This window comes from Typha latifolia, chromosome 1, assembly GCF_019914945.1.
Source record: "Typha latifolia isolate L0001 chromosome 1, TyphaL0001v2, whole genome shotgun sequence".
Taxonomy (NCBI): Eukaryota; Viridiplantae; Streptophyta; class Magnoliopsida; order Poales; family Typhaceae; genus Typha; species Typha latifolia.
The window spans coordinates 19726632-19749564 of record NC_133086.1 but is presented as its reverse complement, the minus strand read 5'-3'; the positions used below and the strand labels follow the sequence as shown (position 1 = coordinate 19749564).

Here is a 22933-nt window from a genome sequence, read left to right as displayed (position 1 = left end):
TTTGAATTAATTTGCTTAAGTATTACTCCATAGTACAACAACAGACATAAAACCTGGCAACGTCTCACGTATGTTTCCAGAGGATCGGCTATCGAGCTGCACGTAGGAATAAAATTCTGACGTGAGCCCTTTCAGACGACACGTAGCTAACCGAGGTGGACCCCGGAGCAACCGCGTTTTGACACCGCCGTCTTTTCTAATAAAGTTTGACAGCGCATGGGATTAGAGTTTCGAGTTGTTGACTTCACGTGAGATGGAATGCGGTCAACGCGGATTTCCGTCCAAAAAAATAATTAAGCACGCTGTTCGCACGTTTAAGGAGGCTGCTAATTAGGATCTTTGTATTTGTAGATATCTAATATGACTCTTATACCCCCTACAATTTCCCGTAATGCCCACGAGACTCCTTTGCTAAACTCTTCTGCAACATCATAGTACTAATAAGTCATTAAGTGTGAACCCAATAGTCCTTATTAGTTATTACGGCTCTCTTTCCAATATAAGACTAATGTAAGAGTACATAACAAGCTGAAAGATTTATTTGATAAAGTCTACTGTCACAAATAGTATGAATCTTAAATGCTGCCCCTCTAAATACGCAAAAGCCCCATGTAACTCAGAATTAGCCACGTCGACCTTTTCATGCCAATCATTGTGACACTGACACGATGATTCGCACAATGGAATGGGATAATGTCCAGCAGAGAGCTCTTGCTCCTATCCTTTAACTTCTAACTACCAGAGTAGCTAGGTAAGTTGTTTGCAGATAACTGTTATTAAAACCAAAAAAAAAAACAAAACAAAAAACCATTGTTAAACTCAACCAAATTATTGAAAGCTGTCTGCCAAAGCTCTTTTGGAGACGTATTGCACCATAGTTGCCATCTTCATTCATGAGTCCTTATGAACTGGCCCAAGCACAGGCATTCACCCCTATATCTGATTAAATTCCAAGTTGGCAACTGGATGGCATCATTGTGCCTCTCTGTCTTTAGCAAACTAGCCCTCTATCTCATAGCCCCCCCCAGCGAACCGAAACTTATTACTTTGCCGTGCAAGTTGAGCGGCGGAGGTGGACACTAAAATCGATGTCGACTCCTTGCAATCTAATTTCGATTGCCAAGGTAACGAGAGCAGTACTGTGCATTACCCCCGAGGTAAATGCCTGAATTTTTGCCTTTCTGTACAACTTTCTCACGTGCCGTGCAATTTTGATTAGTATATTGTATATCTAGTTAGGCGAAGAGGTTTAAGATAATAGATGGCATCGATATCTTGACGCACACGTGTGAAAGCGAGGAAGATATAGAAAAGGTTTTAGTAGAGACCTTTTGGGACCGAGATGGTATTATAGTATTGTTCGGGGTGGTCGGCGTCAAATTCACCAACCGCATGGCTCCCGCTGCCGCGAAGGTACGATTGTTTTACTTTCTTTAAACGTGTGGACGGCGTCCGCAGCACCCGAACTCGATCGGACATTTTATTTCCAACTTTACCCCTCAATCTCCCTATATAAACCGAATGCTAACTCCTCTTTTCTTCGAAGAACCCATACACTCGGAAAGAAGCGAAGAGAGTTACATCAATCAATCGATCACAAAGGAGTAGACCCACCTCAAAATTAACTCCTTACCATAGTTTTTATTTTCAGATCAAGCAAATCCCAAATCTCAAAACCTAATGGCAGCTTCGATGGATCTCTTGGGCACTTCTCTCCTCCAAAAGACTCCTCTTTTACCTTCCTCCACCGCTCTATACCTCCGCGGAGAACAGAGCAAGCTCCTTTTCTCCTCTGCGAAGCAGAGAAGAGTCCATGCGATCAAGAAAGCGAGCAAAATTCCCATGGTGGCCGCTGCGATAACGGAGAGGTTGGTGCGCGTGGAGATGGAGAAGCCCGTCAAGTTTTTGGTCAGAGCCGCGGTTACGGTGAGGAGAAAGAGGAAGGCGGGCATCAAAGAGAAGATGGCAAACCAACTCGATGCGTACTCCGATAAGATCGGAAGAAATGTCATCCTGGAGCTCATCAGCACCGAGACCGATCCAAGTAAGCCGATTCCTCATCTGGGTTTCTTGAGGAAATTCAAGAAAAATCTATGCATCTTGAGAATTTTGAATGGTATTATAAGTCGTCTGAGTTGTCCACAGTTTTTCCCCAGCTGTTTTGTTGACCTGACCTTCTTGAGCTCTTTGACTAGTCCTTTTTCTTTTCTATCCAAATAATAATAAATCCCTCTAATATTATATACATATAAATATACATACATACATACATATATATATATATATATATATGCCGCTAAGTTTGACTCGTACTTGTCTTCTCGATTGCTTGAAACTAACAGGGACAGAGAGCCCGAGAGTAAGCAAGCAGGCGGAGCTCAAGGGATGGTTCGAGAAGAAGGACATCGAGGCAGAGAAGATGGTGTGCACGGCCGAGTTCATGGTCGACTCCAGCTTCGGCGAGCCCGGTGCGATTACCGTCCTCAATCGCCATCAGAGGGAGTTCTTCCTCGAAACCATCGTCGTCGAAGGCTTCGCTTGCGGCCCAGTCCACTTCACCTGCAACTCTTGGGTCCAGCCAACTCGAATCCACCGCACCAAACGTGTCTTCTTCAGCAATAAGGTGAATTTACCCTCACTTCCTTTCACGCAAAACTCGAGAAATACCGTTCTAATATATATATGAATTAGGATTAACTTATTTATTTGTTATTATAGCCTTATTTGCTATCGGAGACTCCTCCCGGCCTGAGAGAGCTCAGGGAAAAGGAGCTCAAAGTGCTAAGGGGCGATCAAAAGGGTGAGAGGAAGCTCACAGATAGGGTCTACGATTACGCACCGTATAATGATTTGGGCAACCCTGACAAAGGCATCGAGTTCGTCCGTCCGACCCTCGGCGGAGAAGAAGTACCTTATCCAAGAAGATTAAGAACGGGAAGACCTCCAACCAACACAGGTAATAATCATTTCTAGAGTGATTTAAGTACCGGGTTTTCACTAGCATGGAGGATTTAATAATCCTACAGGGCACTGTTTTCATAATTAGCCGTCAACAGCACAATTTAATTCCAGTATGTGGAGATGATTAATTTTTGTATAAAACGAATGTGACCTGCCCCTAGTTTGATTGAAAATCGAATAAACAAATTAAACATTAGCCACACACACAAACTTACCCTGGGCCACATCTATGTGTACACGTCATTAGGGAAACAGTACGGGTTGCAGTTCGACGTGTCCACTTTTCCCTCTACAAGATTTGATCTTTTTGCGGCTAATGTCTTGTTCAGAGATAATATGAACTAATCTAGAGTCTGTCTCTGACCTGGTTGCATAGACTTTTAGAGAAGATAGTATGTTTCGAGTCTTGGTCGTTCATATACACATCCCTCCACAGCGACCTATCCAATTGACTAAAATTATAAAATCAACAGCAACATTAGGCACACACAAATAGTAATAATACATGAGTTCTCTATCTGAGAAAAATTTACGACGATTTATACTGTTATTATTATAATTCTGCAGATGAAGAAGCCGAGAGCAGGGCGGAAGATCCACTGCCGATGTACGTGCCTCGAGATGAGCAGTTCGAGGAGGGCAAGCAGGAGATGTTAAAGCAAGGAGCACTGAAGGCGTTGCTCCACAACCTGGTGCCCTCTCTCGTTGCGGCTATTTCGCCGGAGATCCACGACTTTAAGGGCTTCCACGACATTGACAACCTCTTCAAAGAAGGCCTTCGCATGAAGCAAACTGTGCAGGACCATCTCTTCCAGAAGCTCCCCTTCGTTACCAAGATTCAAGAATCTAGCGAGGGATTACTCCGCTACGATACTCCTCACATAATTACAAGTAAGTAAAATTAACAAAATACTACAAAATAATTATATATTGCATATATCGTACTTGTTTTAACGCGCGTAAACATGGGTGGTTATTGATCTCCATCACGCGAGGACGTGTAGCCTCGGGCACCACAGTAGCAGACGCTTGTGTCACGTTTGTCTGCCGCCTATTGCACAACACCATGGCAAGCCACTCTAGTGGTCGCATTTATGATGTCTATGATGGAAACTTCTTACTTCTCTCGTTTAATAACTATGTATACATTGTCAAAAAAGACTTGGGAAATGCTTGCTGCTTTGTAAGAAAGAAGAAAAATCAACATCCTAGTGGCACTCACCTAGCACTGGTTGGTATAACTTTCATATCTATTAGTGTCAGAATAGATCGATCTGCCAGATCGCTACGGAATGTAAGAAAATGCAATGCACCGTGCCCAAATAACGGGCTCCACGCCATTCTTTTTAGATTGCTCGGGTCCCACTGATCACTGGATTCTTTTTTCTTTGACAACAGAGGACAAGTTCGCATGGCTACGTGACGACGAGTTCGCTCGGCAGACTCTCGCCGGTATCAACCCGGTCACCATAGAGCGGCTTCAGGTAAATTCTCACAGATTTCAAGGCTATTTTTCGTCGGGTGTAAGTAAATTGACAAAATTGGTCGTTCTACTGTGACATGGATTCTTACAAAATGAAGGGCGTTGTCTGTCTTTTTTCAGGTGTTCCCTCCCGTTAGCAAGCTTGATCCGGCCATCTACGGCCCGCCGGAATCTGCCATCAAGGAGGAACACATCATCGGACATCTCGCAGGCATGTCGGTCCAACAGGTAATTTTCATTTATCAAAATTAATCACTACGATAATTTCATTAAATTTCCTCACAATGGGTCAGCATGATCTCAGAATATCTTTCTGAAAAGGTTGAAGACAGCATGTCATTACGACATGAACAATTAAGTATAATATAACTATAACTTTGTGCTAATTAAATTTGACTAATTTTCAAAATGTTATGATTAGGCATTGGAGGAGAACAAGTTATACATGATAGACTACCACGACATCTATCTCCCCTTCCTCGACCAAATCAACGCGCAGGACGGGCGAAAGGCCTACGGCACTCGCACCATCTTCTTCCTCACCAGTCACGGGACCCTAAAGCCGATCGCCATCGAGCTCAGCCTTCCTCCCGCGACCGCGAACTGCGCGCGAGCCAAGCGCGTCCTCACTCCCCCCACCGATGCCACCGGCACTTGGCTATGGCAGCTCGCCAAGGCTCATGTGTGCTCCAACGACGCTGGCGTCCACCAACTCGTTAACCACTGGTAATTACTTACTTTTAATTCATTTCGTCAAACACTTTTGTCTTGGACCATATTAATTATTAAAGCTGAGGCGATTAGAATTTATGAGACTTTGATTGGAATAAATAGGTTGAGGACGCATGCGTGCATGGAACCCTTCATAATAGCAGCACACCGCCAACTAAGCGTGATGCACCCAATCTTTAAGATGCTGAAGCCCCACATGAGGTACACCTTAGAGATCAACGCCCTCGCTCGCCAGATCCTAATCAACGGCGGAGGAGTCATCGAGTCGGGATTTACCCCTGGGAGATACTGCATGGATATTAGTGCGGCGTTCTATCGTGATCACTGGCGCTTAGACCAGGAGGGTCTTCCTGCCGATCTGATTCGAAGGTAACTAATTGGGGGGAAAAGAAGAAGAAGAAGAAGAGAGAAATTTCATTTAGCAATTTCTGTTTTTGGGGAGTATTTTTGTATTAAAGATCCCGTCAAATTTGGAATTTACAGAGGCATGGCGGTAGAGGATCCCAGCCAACCGCATGGGGTGAAGCTACTCATCGACGACTACCCCTACGCGACCGATGGGCTCCTCCTCTGGTCGGCCATCGAGAAGTGGGCGCGGGCCTACGTGGACCGCTACTACGCCTCCCCCCATGCCGTCCAAGCCGACGCCGAGCTGCAAGCCTGGTATTCCGAAGCCGTCCACGTCGGCCACGCCGACAAGCGCGACGCTCCCTGGTGGCCCCGGCTCGCCACCCCAGCCGACCTGGTTTCCCTCCTCACCACCCTCATCTGGCTCGCGTCCGCTCAGCACGCCGCGTTGAACTTCGGTCAGTACCCACTCGGCGGCTACATCCCCAACCGGCCCCCACTTATGCGGCGGCTAGTCCCAGCTGAGGGCGACCCGGAGTACCAGCACTTCCTCGCCGACCCGCAGCGCTTCTTCCTCTCGGCGCTGCCGAGTCTGCCCCAGACGACTACGTTCATGACGGTCATCGACACGCTGTCCACGCACTCCGAGGATGAGGAGTACCTTGGGGAGAGGCGCGAGCCGTACACGTGGACAGGGGACGCAGCGATGGTGGCGGGGTTCCACGAATTCGCCGCCGACGTGAGGCGGGCCGAGGAGGAGATCGTTAGGAGGAACGCCGATCCGGCGAGGAGGAACCGTTGCGGGGCCGGGGTTTTGCCGTACGAGTTGATGGCGCCGTCCTCGGGACCCGGGATCACGTGCCGAGGAGTGCCCAATAGCGTCAGCGTTTGAATTGCTTTTTTCCCCCTAGTTAAGAGGAGAAGAAATTACTAAACGGTAAATAAGAACATCATCCAATGGTTCTTTCTTTTTTTGCCCCAGTGAATCAGTAGGAAAAAAAAAAAAAGCTTCTTTAGGGGTTTAATATGTAAGATGTATATATAGGCATTATTTGCCTTTTGTAATTTCCAATTGGGAAAGGACTAGTGGATTATTTATACACATAAGAGCAATACAAATAGATTAATGATGAAGTCCTTTCTCTGGTCTACTTTTCTACGTAGAATTACATGATAGTTCTTCTCTACAGCATGTATGGTCTAATGCGCTCAGTGAACAAATTTATGTGCGAAGAAAAACCGAATTAAACTGCAGATGATATAACTAGCATTCAGTAACTCTCTTCAAACCAAGAGATCACCAGTATTGTCCAATCCCCCACCCTTTCGAAAAAATCCAACCGTTGCGACCAACGGTCAAGAGCCAATCGACCCGTCCCTAGAGTTTTCATAACTACCCTCTTCCCGCCTTCTTTAAATCACTCCCTCCTCCTCCCCCCAATCCCACGACCCTGTGACTCATTCTTTGCACACTCCTCCTTCGCCACCCTCAGCAGCGGCACTTGGTCGGCACCACCAAGTACCGCCGCCCAATGGACCACCTCGACGACCACTATGATCCCGATTGCGATGTCCGCCGGTTCCTTGACTTCTCTAATCCTGAACCCCTCCCTTTCATTCCTCAACCAAGTCCGCCGCCTCCGCCAACGCAGCAATTGGCGCCACCGATGACCCACGAGTTAGTCGTTCGACCGCACCCGGTTGCACAATGGCCCCCCGGAGATGAAGAGCGGCGCGGTGGCAGTGGACCGTCGAGTCCAGTGCAGAGGACTGATGCGGTTGTGTCCATGATCGAAGGGATTGAAGGGTTCAGTGTTGAAGAGGGGAACCGAGGGGGTTCGAATTCTTCGAGCCCAAATGAGGAGGCGATGGAGGAGCAAATCTTTCAGCAGTTTGAGCCGGGTCTGGTGGATTGCAGTGGTTGCAATGTGTTAAGAGAAGTTCTGCATTATAATGGTCTGTGCCATGTCATAATCTTGAGAAGAATACTAATATCTTTTCCCCTTTCCTTCTGTTAAAATGTCTCTTTTTTGTGATTTCTATTTGTAGGGTCTCGGAACTTGATGTTTGTAGTCCATGGTGGTCTTGGCACCTTTGATCATGCTATATTTGACGTGGAGCATTTTGGCGAAGTGGATCAGCCTCCAAGAAGAGAACTCTTCTACGTTGAGTAAGGGACTCGAACGTTTCATAAATTACATATCAATCATAGGAAACAAATTGGGATTCTTGTCCATTTAGGAGTGTATACTAAGTGTAGATATGAACACTAACTCGTTGTGTCCCCCAGGCTTAGTTCGCGGACATACGAATGGGTGAAGAACTTTCTAATTGGGTGCATCATGCTTCTGAAGAGCGATACGACTGGTGTCATGCATGACTCCATCTGCTCCTTCTATGACGCCCTATGTGGTGACATTAATCTGTACTTGTCGCGAGGCAGCTACTTAGAACAAGCCCCACCCGCTGCATCTAAATTTCCAGAGCCTTCGTCAGGTTTATACCTACAACTTTCAACTGTGGCTACAAGGATGGATTATCCATGTGCCTGCATTGGACTGTAATACTAATGGACGTGTGTGTATATATATAGATATAGGATCTTCGGGTTCAATGGTTGGAGAAGGACACGGATTTACTGGGAAGACAGTAGGAGCCTGGGGGTCAAGCGTATGGGAAGCTGAGGGAGGAACTTTGTCGTCAAGCATGCGAGAAGCCAACGTCGATGGTCTTATCCGGTTCTTACCGCAAACGACCAATATGATGCAAGTAGCCAACGACGGAGCTAGCCAGTTCATATCGCAAATGAACAACGCGACGCAAGCGAGCCATTCTCCTCCTTCGGTCGGTAAAAGAAGTTGGCTCGCAATTCAGGTAGTAGCATGATGTGTCCTTTATATCTTTAATTTGTCAAGTAAGTTTTGAGAAGATGATTGGGGTTTACTTAATGTGCGGTTGTGTGGATCCATGGAAACAGAGGGAGAGAACAGCAAACATGGGGTTGAGTGAGTTGGCTTCTTATCTTCACCTTCCCATGACGGAAGCTGCAAAGGAACTCAAGCTGTGCTCCACGGCACTAAAACATGTCTGCCGTCGGAATGGGATGCCTCGATGGCCTAGCAGACAGGTCTCTCTCTCTCTCTCTCTCTACTCTTTTATCTATTTCTAATGATGTTTGTGCCGCAGATAAACGCAATAGATAGGCAGATAACGAGGTTACAGGGAGAGCTGGTGAGAGGCAGCAGAAGGGGAGGATTATTTGCTATTAAAGATGAGATCGAAAGGCTTCAGGCAAGAAGGGCCAGATTATATGAAGGTTTAGAATCCTAGAATAATAATAATAGCCAACTTTGGTTCTCTCTGTTTTGGCTAGTAAATTTCTCAGCCAATTTCTGCATGTAATAATACCTGTGCGGTACTTTCAAGAAATGAAATAAACCGGTACTCTTTAAGATAAGCAGGTTTGCAAGTTGAAGAATCAAATAAATAAAATAGAGAATGATTGAGGTTTAAAAGATTTGGCAGCGTTGTCACAAGAAGAGTACAACTAAACAATGTGTTCCGCCAACACAAGCTCCTGATAATTCAAACATCCACTAAAACACTAGCAGGGTCAACTTCCCAGGAAAATGCGGTCGTGCAGCACTGATTTTTTTGCTATTCGCCTGCCTCTAGAGTAATATAAGTTACCACCAAATGACAATCAGGAGACCAAACCTTTATAGCTCTTTGTATCTTATCAAGCACATTTAAAATCTCTGAATGTAAAGCCAGATCTTTCAGGTAAATCATAACTGTAAATTGATCTTCTTGGACCATTTAAATATCTCGGAATAAACTTGATCACCACCTAGGTCGTCTCCACTGGCTCCAGCTGCAACTCTGATGATATCCTCAAGCAGAGCAAAGTTACCCATTATGTCAACATGCATACCGCTCTGAGTGCCCCGGCCTTCCAAGAGATTAGCAGGAGGGGCATGATCATACTCCCTTATGTAGGTCTTGATACCAGAAGGGTTGAATCGAGTTTTCCCACGCCATCCTTTTGCACACATGAAGCCTGAACTCAGAACTGGTACAGTCTCATCCCCATCTGCCAAGTAAACACCACCTTGCAAGCAGCTATTCTCATGTCCACCATCAGCTGATGCATCAATCTGAAAGGGAATGTAGCATTCAGCTGACTGGGATAACTTGTAGATGTATGCTCTTTCAGTAGGAATGCCTACTCCATACATAGAAAATATCTCCATCTCTGGGGCATTTGGTAATCTGAGAAGAGAAGATATAACCCAAGGTTATCATCACTGGTACGGATGAAAATTCAAAGATATGGAGCACACCAGGAAATCTGGGAAGAGAAGGCATAAATTGTACGGTACAAAGAAGCCCAGCAATGAAGAAGTCCATAGATACACATAAATACACATTCTATTTCTCTGAAGAAGAAACATACATTTTTATCTGACAAAAGTAGTTATGAAGCAATATGTCAAGAAATATGAGTTAGAACTAGAGGCATAGATTCTCACTTTGTCTCCAAGGGATTTGACCAATATTTGTAATGGTTGTATTTTGGATCATCCAAGTTATCAGCAATCCCATATGAAAAATGAGCACTTCCACGCTGCATCATCTTTGGAGCAACAAAATGAAGAAGATCCAGAATGGAACCTGCAGTGTAGGCCTTGTAATCAGCTACTGCCTTTATTCCTCCCCACCCCAATTCATGGTACTCTGTCCAAATATCACGACATGATGCACTTGAATGCGCAACATTGTTTACTTTAACAGCATCCTGTATGAGAGTAATAAATTAGATGGAAGAAAAAGAAAGTTAGAAGATAACATTCTAACCATATTCTTAAAAACTTCCAGAAAGATTTTATAGGAGACAAAATTAGTCTACCACAATATCCATGAAAGATTAGTTAGAACTTAGAACTCTTAATAGAAAATGAAAAAAAAAAAAAAACAAGAGCACAAGCTATTCCCAAAAAAAGAAGGAAAAAAGGGTCTTTCATGGATTTGGACATGGCTTCAGACATCAAAGTAGAGAATGAATGATCAAGTTCATTAATAATTTTATACTTTGAAAATGATATTGGAATAATAAATGTTGGGTGCAAGAGTGCAATTTAAAAAGGTAGAAAGAAGATAAGATGTAAATTAGCTCATAATTAGACTTCAAGAGGAGGGAAGTATAAGTTTGTGAAAGCTCGAGGGACTTCTTCCACACTTCTACATGAAATCTGCCAATTCCATGTCCTTTTGGAATAGTTCTTCTGTATGAAACATGTTGCTTTGGTCGCTGATCTTGTTTCTCTGTCCATTGATGTCCACCGTCTCTCTGACTGACATCCCATGGTTAACCAGGTTGCAAGTGAGGGTGTCCTGCAGATCTTTCCTTTAAGGAATAACTAAGTGAACCCAAAGAACGAATAGTGTAAGCTACATACTGTCCACTGGTTGTTTTGTTGTCTCGTTTTAGTAAAACAGCAGTTTCTGACAACTCCCAATGAATTTGTCTCCGAATATTTCTAGGAGATGCTAGTACTTGATACACGAATGCCACACATGGTGTGACATCTCTCTAGTAATTGATCCAGTAGTGTGTTGATTTAGCACAGTGAAAAGAGTGTTCGGTTTAACCAAAATTTACAAATAGGTACTTGGTAGCAAGGATGGCTGTACCGACCACCGGCTGGCCGGCACGTGCCGTAAGAGAGGGAGAGAAAGATAAGGGACTACTCACCGTCGTCCTTCACCGCTCGCCGTCGCCGCTCTCCGCTTGCTGCTCGCCGAGTCACTGCTCGCAACCCCATCGAGTGCCCTAGCTCGAGGAGGAAGAACTGCAACTTAAGTTTTTAATCAACTGACCCGACCCTATCTCTCTCGACCTTTTTTTCTTCTCGAACTAGGGCACTCGATGGGGGGTGTGAGCGGCGCGAGCTCAGGCAGCAACCAGCGAAAACGGTGACTCGGAGAGCAGTGATCGGCGACAACAAGCTCAACAACGAGGTTGATGGCAAGCGACGAAGCTACTAGGAGAGGTGCTGAGGTGGCACCCCTCATGCCACGTGGCAGTATGCCGCCAGCACGGCCATAGTTGCTTGGAAGTAAATAATCACAAAGAAGCAGGGGAATGGAGCGGAGCCGAAAGAGAACATAAATTTAGACAACAAAAAAATATATATATCAAAAGATCTTACAACTAAATATCATGTTTGCATAACAGCATGTCAAATTACTAGTAGAAAAGAATGATAGATTCATCTAGAGGTCGGGGAACGTCTTTGACATTCATTAGTAAACTTATATAAGGTATGGAAGGAGAATAATTATTCTAGACTTCTTTAGTTCTATGATTCCTAGAGAAACCAAACCCTAGAATTAGCAGAAATATGTATATTCATAACTTTATTCTGTTAAAATTCTTTGAGCCACCTAATCATGGCCCATATTTATGTGGGTCCGGAAGCTATTTGAATCATAATTGTGTTATGGCTGAAACTTACATCTTTGGTATAAACTATAATCACATTGATGACCAACCAGCATTATTTGGTTCATCTAATTTAAGTATAGTTAAGGAGACCAAAAATCACATAATTAAGTTTATTTGGTAATTTAACTATTCGTAAAGATAATGTGTTTTGGATCTTTTATTGATATTGTTACGAACTAAATTTGGACCTATTTACACGTAAAAAAATTATGATATTTTTATAGGTGAAAGCTTCGAAAGTTAGAATCTAATGACTTTGATTTTACGTAAATTGGAGATTGAAATGAAAAATAAAAAATAAAAAGTGAAAAGTCAGAACGGAATAGATCGATAAATATCCGACATTGCGGTGGTCATCGGGGGGTGGTGGACGGCCATATAGTAGGGTGGCTCGTGGTGACTAGGATTTGGTTGCTTGAAGGTGAATCTAGGATTACGATCTTCTTCTATGATAATACTGATGATCTAACGACTATAATAAAAGATAAAGACAACAAAGATAAATTGGCTTAACTTAAATTTCATTTCATGATAATAGTCAACTCATAACCACTCTTATTTATAGGAGTGAAGTCCTAACGGATCGGATTCATATGACGATTATCCGCTTGATTTAAAATTTAAAGCAATAAGATAAATCTAATTAACTCAATTTGACTCAACTTGACTCAACTGACTTAACCTACGTAATCGGACCGTATCAAATATGCATTCTTTGCATTGCAAATGATACGATAAAAACTGCAGTCATAATAATATGCTTGCATCCCTTTCCACAACGGCGTATGTGTGAATATACATGTGCAAATATGCATCTCTACATTAAATAAATCAGTGTGTGTATATATATACATATGTATATGTTAGATTTTTTTTTTAAATAAAAGCAAGCTAATTTGTATAAACTACTTACTCGAAAATCTATTTGATCGATCTTGGAAGAAGATGCCTCTGCTATGTCTTTCCCAAAAGAAATGATTCTACCATAGTTAAGATCTTGTGTATGAAAGCCCATCTTGTCTGAATTAACATCCTGAGAACCATTGGCCTTATGCTTTTTTGGGATACAAGCATAGCCATCTTCTGGAGACCAATCTAGACCACCCCAAATTGTATCACCTCCTTTAGGAATCATTGACATGGTTGAATCCCATGTACGAGTCATACGCATGACATGCCGCAAAGTTTGAAGCCCAAGGAAATCGGAATCTAAAACACCAGGTGCAATAGCCCTGCACAAGAAGGACAATGATAAGTCTCACACTTTTGTTCAAGTCAAATGAAAATACCGACTTATACTGAAAAGAAAATTTTTAATCCATGGTATCCTTCTACTTTACTTAATTTCCTAAAGCAAACCAATTTGTGCATCACATCTATTGTAATAGCCCTACACAAGAAGGACAATGATAAGTCTCACACTTTTGTTCAAGTCAAATGAAAATACCGACTTATATTGAAAATAAAATTTTTAATCCATGGTATCCTTCTACTTTACTTAATTTCCTAAAGCAAACCAATTTGTGCATCACATCTATTAGTCCATTAAAGAGGAGACGTTTCTACAATTTTTTGCGAATCAGGGAACCCTTATGTTGTTCACATCCAACTTCTAAGCAAGTAAGAGCACAAAACTTTAATTGGAGAAACAAGATTCAAACAAGTATTCAAATTGAATGATATCATCACCAATGCCCAACCCTTTTCTTAATGATATGTTATCATGCTAGACCAAAATTTGAAGAAGGCTCACGCAAATATACAAGTTGTGGCATACTTATTTAGTTAGATGAGGAATATTTGAAAATTCAGTTAGTAGATTCAAAACTCTAGCAGACATCAACACTTACAAGTTAACCTCGTCACTAATACATAATGGAAAGAGAGTGAAGAAAAGTTATGCTGGATGCAAGGTTATGCAGTTCATCAATAGCAATGGAAGTCAGAGGGACAAAACATATACATAATTCCTATGCAATAGGTTGTCAAGGAAACAGATATAAATTATGGCCATGTTACACAGATAGTTACTTTAACATAAATTGAGGACATGGAAAAGATAACCAAATAGCTCATTAATTAATCATAAGGGAGATGTCCCTTACCGATATGAATTGCGATGCTCATAGATGTGATAACACTAAACGATGACGCCTAAATAGCTTCTGCTTAAACACAGAAGAATTAAATATACCAGAAAGAATAAGATTGCCTCGACTGTGCTTACCTGGCAACGGCAACATCTTTGGCTTCTGCTGAGAACAATCCAGCAACTGCCTTTGGCACACCTAAGAAAGGTCCCCCAATATTTAGTACTGCTTTAATGTGATTTGCACACCAGTTTGGACCACCGCCGCCGCCCATGGGGGCAGGTGCCTCAACCCACTTCATAAAATGCAGAAAGTACAGAACTCCCATGGAATGTGGGATGACAACAACTTTATTGCCACCATTTGTAGATACCAAGAGTTCTATGTTACTTTTTATTCTGCTTAATGTCTGGTCACGGACCTGTTTACAACAATCAACAGAAGGAAATTAAGACATATTCTGGAATTTGTGGTCACAGGAATAGAAGACGTGTGCTGCAATGAGGTATACAAGCAGGAGCAAGAAAATATATCTACCATCATATAGGTATTATATTTAACATAACAACAAGAGAGGTAAGCAGCAATTACAATATTTGAGTACCTCAGTATTCTGAAAAGATATTCTCCAATCATAGGAAGCCATATACATTGTCTTCTCTTCATATCCAATGCGAGCCAAATTAGCAATCAACACTGCCCAGACAAAGTACCCAGGAGCAAAATAATCTGCTGCCACAAGCCCTGTGACTGGTCTAACTCTCACACCTGGAGGATCCATTCCAGTTTCATTGTCCAGTGACATATGCTCGACCCAGCAAGAGGGTCTGTGGGAGTTCCAACAGAAGGAAAGACAGGATTAGCACCAATTAATAAGCAAAAGTAGTCACTAAAAGGATAAAAAGGACCTTAGAGTAGTAGTGTCTCCTTCTAGATATATAGTAGAATAACAGAAAGCAACTGATATATTGTATATAAGCTAATCAGTTGCTAAATGATACTAGTCTTGTCCCAAAATATTGCAAAATTAAAGGGACAACAATTTTACACTCAGAACAGTTATCATTCCAATTTCCAAGGAATGAATAAAGTCCTGGTAACTTATTCCATATCCAAGAAAATGAGAGCATCATCTTTCCACCTTTATAAAGCTAATCCTAATCGTGGTGGACCCCAAAACTCACTAAACTGCACTTCGCCAAGCAGGATCCATGTGAGAGGACTAGAGACTGTTTTAGCTACAACCTTCCCCATCCATGTTCTATTTGAAAAAAGCGACAAACACCAAGTCAAACTAGAAACCTAAAATACCAAGCATTCTATTGGCTAGATTTCTTTTAATCTAAAACCGAGTCACCATTTGATTATGATATTTTTAGGCTCAAAAGTAGAGTGATTTCCTGATTCAAAAGCCTATATGATCTAGTTGAATTAATTGAGGTAGTAACCATTAGATCAGCACTTAATAACTTTGACTGTGTTTTTAAGGATCTTCAAACGATTTCATGATGCTTGACTGTTCATTCTATTAACCTAGTGCTTCCATGTACACCTATAAATGAAGGATATGTTTATTCTCTCTCTTAGATTACCGGTTCTTCCAATATTTTGCTAGAATATCTTATTAAATATTTGCAAAGATCCATTTCCTGAGGCTATCCACTCTCAGAAAAGATAAAAGGGGAAGACATTTTGCAACATAAATGCCAGATATCCCCTAATATAAATGTTTATTTTACATCCATGCTAATGTTCATTAAGGATCATTTTTCATCCATTCAGATAGAGAGTAATTAGTAATTAGTCTACTCGAATAACTGTTAAACCAAGGAGTGGATTAACTCAGTTTCAGAGAAATCTCTCTCGCTATCCCAATTAAAAGGGCTTTTGCTGACTAACAAAATATAAGTACCAAAAAATACTTACTTTGTGCGTACCATTCGTCCTAGAAATGAAAGTGTTCATATCATTGAGATAATGTGCATACACGATATTTTTCCTACCTAGAGATTATCTTTCTGTTTTACAATGAAGAATCCTTCCTTTTCCTTTGATAGAACACTTCCTCCGAATTATTCTTTCTTCCTACAAATCAAATATAAGTAGCTCCGAAAGAGTCGCCAATAACCAAAAAGCACCAAGCTTCCTTGTTCAGCAAACCAACTCAATACAAGATCTAAATGCAATTCATCACTGGAAAAGACAAATAATTTCCCGTTTTACAAATAATTATTCCTTTGCTTCCCCCAAAAGCACGCCAAGAAAAAGAATTCAATAGCATAAAAAGTTTGAGGAGTACCAAATTGATGGAAGGAGATTGGTGTGCTCACCTCTTATAGACTTCTCCAAAGGTCCCACCCCAGAGTCGCTTCCGGAACAGCCCATCGGCGCACTGGTGCCCCTCCCAGAGCTCGAGCCCCCCCGTGACGATACCGGGTACGAACACCACCGGGTGCTTCGCCTGGAGCCCTTCCTTCTGAAGTTTAACCCCTGGCGGATCCGGTAATGGACCAGTTATGGCCTCCGTCACGTATTGCGGGAACGAAGCCGGCATGGCGTTGTAGAGGAAGAGGAGAAACCACCACACTGAGCAGATCAACCCGATCAACCAGCAACAGCTATCCACGCACGACCACTTCCCCTTCCTCTCCTCCGACTTCGTCTTCTTCTGATTATCCTTCTCCTTGGACGAATCGGCGTCGGAAGCGGTGGAATCATCCGGCGTCTTCGCTGGCGCGGGCGGCTTCTTCTCAGCCTCGGAGGGCTTCCTCCGCCGTAGCATCGACATCGCCGCTCCCGGTGGGCCGAGGTAGGGGACGACGAAACCCTAGCGGCGACTCTTCGAAACTCTAACCCTAGGATGGGGTCGGGAAGAGAAAGAAGAGGGCCCCTGGTTTTATTGACTCCGATTCCATCGCGAACAGAGCTAGAGGAGAAGAAGAGCAAGAAGACAGAGGGCGGTGATCGCACCGCCCTGTCGCTTCCTGTAAACGTGGCAAGGAACTAGTGGTTTAGGTGGGGATCTGAGTAGGACCCAGCTATCAAACGGAGCAGCTGCGGGGTCCCAAACAGCATTTGATCGAGCTTAGTCCTGAGGGCCGAGGCCCATAAATTAAGACCTTATAAAATGCCACGTGGATAAGCAGCAGTCAATGCAGTTTGGGAGGGAGTGAGAACTAAGACGTAGGCGGGAGAGGTTGGAAGAAGGTTCTATCGAGGGACCTGTGCTTATCTTAAAATGACAAAAAAACCCTTGATCCTACACTTATTCACGAAACTGCCAGGGCGTACAAATCAACGGAAATTTGACACGTTGGCAAAGTTAGTTGTTGGGAAGGAAGCTTAACGGACAACTTTTGTCGGCTGATGCCACCGATAACCCGAGGAATTCTGACTGTAAGCGGCACCGACATCGCAAACGGCGCAGACTTCCCTTATACTTCCCGTGCACCAAAGGAGTTTCTACAAATTATTGCACATTGATGTTAGTGTGACCAAAAACCAATGTTACGATTGAAAAAAGTATACATATATATATATATATAATAATGGTATTTTAATCCAGTTAGGTGATATTCAACATAAAATAAAATAAATTATATATATATATATATACTTAATTGATGTCAGATGTGATGGTACATGCATGCATGGTAGGAGTGATGTATTATTAGACTAATCCTCTTGCTGAATAATTAAATAGAATCAAGAACCACTAGACAACTGGATAAATAATATTGTGAAAGGGAGTTGATAGTCTAGAGACGTGCTATTCTATTCCTCAGGCAAACTTCTCTCATATTGGATCAAATACATTAGTAGGAATTAATAATAAAAATTATTATATTTAGACCCTGAATTATTATTATTTTTTATAAAATTTTATTAATATATAACCTCTCTAAACTATTGAAAATGTTTTATCTCACGGAAGAGCTAAATATATTTCACTCCTTGGACCTTTTTTTCTTAGACTTACATGTAATAATTTATGGATGAAAAAGATAATTGAAACCTTTAAAAAAATATTTTTTAAATATTTTTAATAGTTCATAAGAGATTGCAAAATATAATAATAATTCAAAAAAATCCAAGTGTAATTAATCCTTAATAATACTGCAAAAAGTTAAATGAGAAAATTGTAACTTTCTTATTTTAACTAAAGACTCCTCGGGGTTCGAAAATTTGAAGTACCCATGACCCAAATCAAATTGTATATAACTAAACAATCTTTAATGCATGCATTTGGAGATTAATTCGTTTAAATGTAGTACTTATTAATTGAAAGTGGCAAGAGAAATTAAGGGTGTTCGGTTGAAGAATAAGTTTGATTGAAATTCATTAAGCCCCTGTTTTTGTTTTGTTGTTGATATAATGGAAATCTAATTTAGATATACTCTTAGATATATGTCTATAATATAGAATAGAAAACTAGGGTGTTTGATTATAATTAGAATAGTTGTACAAAAATTATATTTAATTTTATATAAAGTTTAGCTAAAAATAGTGGGAAAGTTCTTTTGTTGTATATGAATTGATACAAATATACTCGTATGTGTTTGTTATTCTAATTTACGGAGTGGAGATTGATATATAATACACACTTATACGTGATTTCTAATTAGAATTAAAAAAAATAAGGTGGTTAATTGTAAACTAAAATAATTACATAATAATTATCTTTAGTCTAATATAAATTTTTATTAAATTAAGGTATGTAGTAAGACAGTGGGCTGTAACCAATAATGGATGAATTTGGCATGACATGTAAACAAAAGTTATTACAAGAATAAAATTATAATTGGGTTTATGTATAAAATAATATTAAAATATGAATTAATAATGTTTATACTCTTAGAGTAAGGATTACTTAATATTTACTTATAAATCTAAAGTATTGTCTCTTAGTCTAAAGTAGAGAATTCTCTAACCAGCAACCTTAACGATGGCTAACATAATTGGATTTTTGATGTCACAAGATGTTGTCTTAATTGAGTAGTACAATTCGGATACATAGTTTGGTTTATATAGAGAAATAATAGTGTGCACGTTAACTATTAGAATCACTCCGTAAGATAGCTACTCGTACAAAAACTTACAAATATAATTAATTTTATTCCTCTTCACTGTTGTATGCACTGAGATCTCATCTATTTATCCACAGTTCCCAGGTTAATCGGAGAGGGAGGACAAATTAAAAGAGGAGGATAGCATTCCTTAGTTTTTTTCTTCTATCAAAATATCAAATCTTATATATATATATATATATATATATATATATATATATATATTCGATAAGAGATTCCCTTGGTTTATGGGCAATCTCTTTCTGCGCAAAGTGCATGCAGACGTCGTAGCACTCAATCCCATGCCCTTGTCCATATGTTTGGGGATCAAACTTTGGAAACAGACGAAGAAATAGTCAGTACGCCATCTTTTCCCTTTCACTATCGGTGATCGGCAATTTGTTATTGTTCTTGGAATTTAATAAACGACCGAGATAGAATCGTCAAATATGCATGATCTATGGGTTGACATATATCTGACAGCATGTCTAGACGAATCTATATAGGTTTAACCACATCAAATATATATCCACTAGCTCCTTCACATTCTCCTACTAACTCATTATGGGTGTAAACGACCCTGAGCGTAAGCCAAGCCATGCCATTAATGAACCCATTTTCCTTAAGCAAGCTCAAAAACATTAATGAACTCAGCTCAGCTCACACAGCTCTACGACTCATGATATAAGAATATAAAAAAAAAAAGGTCCAAGCAACATTTGGGCTACGTGGGTCGAGTTCAGCCCAACTTTCAGCTGCCCACGTTGGATAAACCTCCCAAAGTTACTTGCAAACAAACTCTTCGACTTTGTTAATTAAAAATAATTAGATGGTACATCTCTCTGGTAGTAGGGGTTGAGGATTTAGAGTTTAGATGAACAAACAAGCTTCGTATATAAAGTTATCCATCTTATGCTCTCTTTTTTACATAGATACTCTAATTAATGACATTAGAGGCCAACATGCAAGGAGTCTAGTCGGAAAAAGTAAAGGCATCCAATTGATTACGCCACCTCATGTTGGTCGGTTTTATGTTTCCCATTGTCGCACACTGTACGTTTAAGCAACGCACATCCTCCTTCCCAATTCATTAATTCAAATACTCTGATTCGAAGAAGCAAAAGCCCAACGCTGCATAGTTTGAGTGCCAGGACATTAATCAAGTTGATAATCTCTTCCTTTTTTAACTTCCCAATTGTATGAAAGGCATGCGATTCTTGTTAATCCTCTGCTTACGGCTTCAAATACCTAGCATGCATTGTTAATCCTTCATTTAGTAGTTGAATTAATGTGTGATATAAAATTATTTTTAATAAATATTATTTGTATTTTAAATTATAATTATTATGATGTTTAACTATTATTTTAGAATTAAAAAAAATATCGTGCACGTGGGATAAAATTGTTTTCTAAACTAGGCGACAGAACAACTTATCTGACAATTGGCAACTGGCTTTGTACCAGCTCTATATACCTGATCTCCAGCTAAGTCATGGATGAATAGATTCAAGTATGTAGATTGGGTGTTCTTCGCCACTGCTGAAACATTAAATAAAAGGCCGGGTTTCAGGTGGACGCATCAATACAGGGCACTCGTGGACTGCCACATTTCTCTCTCTCTCTCTCTCTGCTACCTTGAGTATTGATCTACAATAAGTGTACGTATTAGTGAAATAATAAATTCCATCCACGTGAATCCAGAGGAGCCTCAGCGAAGCAAACGATAAATAGAGATCCCGTGGAGCACGTGACTGGGCTTCAACCTTCAAGAACTCTCCACCAAGGGGGTGAAAAGTGGGCTCTAGAGTTCTAACTGAAGTTCGAATATTTAGTTTCTAAATCTATACGAATTTATGATATTAATGGAGATTTATAGCACAACTGCTAGATACGTAAGAAAAGTGTATTAGAGATCCATGTTAATAGTAGTAAGAATAGTCGTTAATTTAGATTACTATTTTCATAATATTTTTGAATACTACTCTTCAACAACTTGTAGACTATTCAGATGGTTAATTACATTTAACTTCTTCCAACTATTCTTATTTTCTAAATTGTTTATTATATATATATATATTAAATGATTTTGTTATATCTTAATATATCTATGAATTAAAAAAATTATGTGAAAAATATATAGTACTAAAAAAAAAAGCTAAGTATAATCATCCCATATTCAAATACATAAATAAATTTAGCTATCAAATGGATAGAAAATATCTCAACCTTTATCCACTAAAACTAAAATAAGATTGTATCAAATTTTATCCAACCCACTTTCATCGTTATATCATCCTCTTACTTCCAGAATTGATAGATACATTTTCTATAACCAAATAGGTTATAAGTTCAGCTCGAAAGTATGATTAGCTTAAAAGAGCAGCTCAGCAGCATGACGGCTTAGAGCAAGTTTACATATAGCCTAACTATCTCTATATTTAAGAAAGATAAGGCTCATGAATGATAAAAAAAATATTTACATGTGGTTAGATTAGAAAATTAGTATGACACATAACTCACCTATATGCAGCTATGATTTTATTCGACACTCGCAAAACGCCGATCTAGTCCGTAGCGTGTCGCAAATAATCGTCGGATCGTCAACGGCTACCTGCGGCCTTTGAGGAGGAAGGCGACAAGAGGCTCGCTTCTTCCAACGAGACTAGTTTGATAAATAATAAGGAAGATAATAGTTCGCTATTAGGGTGAGTGAATATAACTAAGATGGGGCCCAGCAAAAAGGAAACGAACTCGATGAGAAATCATTATTACTTACTGCGTTCGTCCTTTCGTTTCTTTTTTCAACATTATAAGACAAATAAAACTAGACTCTACCTAAGCTAAGAATCATGCTCAAGTTCCCAAACGAAGACTAGTATAGACAATGGCATTATAAGCTAGGCTCTAATAGACTTGTTGATTATTAGAGGCTATAACATCCTATCTAACCTATAACTGCAGTAAGATTACAAATGATATGCGCCAAATAATTGCCGCCGAATCTCATTCCGCTGGATTAAATTATAGACAATTTTATAAATCATATTATTTATTTTGTGATCCACAATTAAGTTTTTATAACTCAACTCATATTTTTTTATTATAATTTTTATTTGACATCCTCCATTAATTTAAATGATACAAAAATCATTATAATATATAAATATTTAAATTACTTCTGACTTCTTTAGATGAGAGAAATGGTGAGGATATTTTAATAATTTCATCGTTATTAATTAGTTAAAATAACGTCAGGGTGTTAAACGAGAATTATAAAAAAAAAAACAGAGGTCGAATTATAAAATCGTGAAAGATAAGATGTGAAACACAAAATAGATAAAATATATGGTATAATTTATAAAATATCCTAAATTATAATATTGGTCGTAATATTTTAGTACCAATCAATTATCTTAGACTAGTGACTTTTTTTAAAAGAAAAAAAACATCCATTTCTATTCAAATGCCTCAATTCTATTCCGATTGTGACCATTTGAAATTTGATATTTGATATTTGCTAGCAATTTAGTTGGGCCGGGTTGATTAATATTACATTATATTATAAATTGCGAGGTTTTATTTTACATCCTTATTTCAATTAATAGAGAACAACGGACCATCTGATAATTTTTTTATTTAAATTAATTTTATTGTTATTTAATACCATCTTTTTCCAACACGGCGCTGTGCCACCCTGGAGTTTTAGTTGCGATTTGTTGGATGCTTAGCTCACAGCTCACTCTAA

General features: G+C 40.1%; 3 protein-coding genes across 3 annotated transcripts; 2 read left to right on the top strand and 1 right to left on the bottom strand.

Annotated features, from left to right (window-relative positions):
- Positions 1-1542: 1542 nt before the first annotated feature.
- Positions 1543-6658, top strand: LOC140784097 (putative lipoxygenase 5). The gene is made up of 9 exons (XM_073131307.1): positions 1543-2044; positions 2343-2623; positions 2719-2956; positions 3529-3852; positions 4360-4445; positions 4565-4672; positions 4866-5170; positions 5279-5545; positions 5660-6658. Exons 1-9 carry the CDS (start codon positions 1681-1683, stop codon positions 6414-6416), a joined length of 2730 nt encoding a protein of 909 aa, XP_072987408.1. The 5' UTR covers positions 1543-1680; the 3' UTR covers positions 6417-6658.
- Positions 6659-6985: 327 nt separating this feature from the next.
- LOC140789148 (uncharacterized) lies at positions 6986-8981 on the top strand. The gene is made up of 6 exons (XM_073138758.1): positions 6986-7480; positions 7574-7694; positions 7815-8020; positions 8118-8398; positions 8502-8651; positions 8711-8981. Exons 1-6 carry the CDS (start codon positions 7057-7059, stop codon positions 8852-8854), a joined length of 1326 nt encoding a protein of 441 aa, XP_072994859.1. The 5' UTR covers positions 6986-7056; the 3' UTR covers positions 8855-8981.
- Positions 8982-8986: 5 nt separating this feature from the next.
- On the bottom strand, positions 8987-17099 carry LOC140789138 (phospholipid:diacylglycerol acyltransferase 1). Its single transcript, XM_073138748.1, has 6 exons — positions 16453-17099; positions 14727-14949; positions 14260-14543; positions 12946-13264; positions 10057-10322; positions 8987-9796 (listed from the first exon to the last, which is right to left on the bottom strand). The coding sequence occupies exons 1-6, from the start codon at positions 16908-16910 to the stop codon at positions 9313-9315; spliced, it is 2034 nt and encodes a 677-aa protein (XP_072994849.1). The 5' UTR covers positions 16911-17099; the 3' UTR covers positions 8987-9312.
- Between the last annotated feature and the right edge of the window lie 5834 nt (positions 17100-22933).

Excerpts from the sequence above, each read along its gene's own strand:
- LOC140784097 (XM_073131307.1), top strand. The coding sequence starts at position 1,681 with ATGGCAGCTTCGATGGATCTCTTGGGCACTTCTCTCCTCCAAAAGACT. Across the intron at positions 2,624-2,718 it reads GTGTCTTCTTCAGCAATAAG|CCTTATTTGCTATCGGAGAC; the intron begins GTGAATTTACCC and ends TTGTTATTATAG. Across the intron at positions 3,853-4,359 it reads TACTCCTCACATAATTACAA|AGGACAAGTTCGCATGGCTA; the intron begins GTAAGTAAAATT and ends CTTTGACAACAG.
- LOC140789148 (XM_073138758.1), top strand. The coding sequence starts at position 7,057 with ATGGACCACCTCGACGACCACTATGATCCCGATTGCGATGTCCGCCGG. Across the intron at positions 7,695-7,814 it reads AGAGAACTCTTCTACGTTGA|GCTTAGTTCGCGGACATACG; the intron begins GTAAGGGACTCG and ends TGTGTCCCCCAG. Across the intron at positions 8,652-8,710 it reads CTCGATGGCCTAGCAGACAG|ATAAACGCAATAGATAGGCA; the intron begins GTCTCTCTCTCT and ends TTTGTGCCGCAG.
- LOC140789138 (XM_073138748.1), bottom strand. The coding sequence starts at position 16,910 with ATGTCGATGCTACGGCGGAGGAAGCCCTCCGAGGCTGAGAAGAAGCCG. Across the intron at positions 14,950-16,452 it reads TTTGGAGAAGTCTATAAGAG|ACCCTCTTGCTGGGTCGAGC; the intron begins GTGAGCACACCA and ends GAACTCCCACAG. Across the intron at positions 10,323-12,945 it reads TCGATCAAATAGATTTTCGA|GATGCTGTTAAAGTAAACAA; the intron begins GTAAGTAGTTTA and ends ACTCTCATACAG.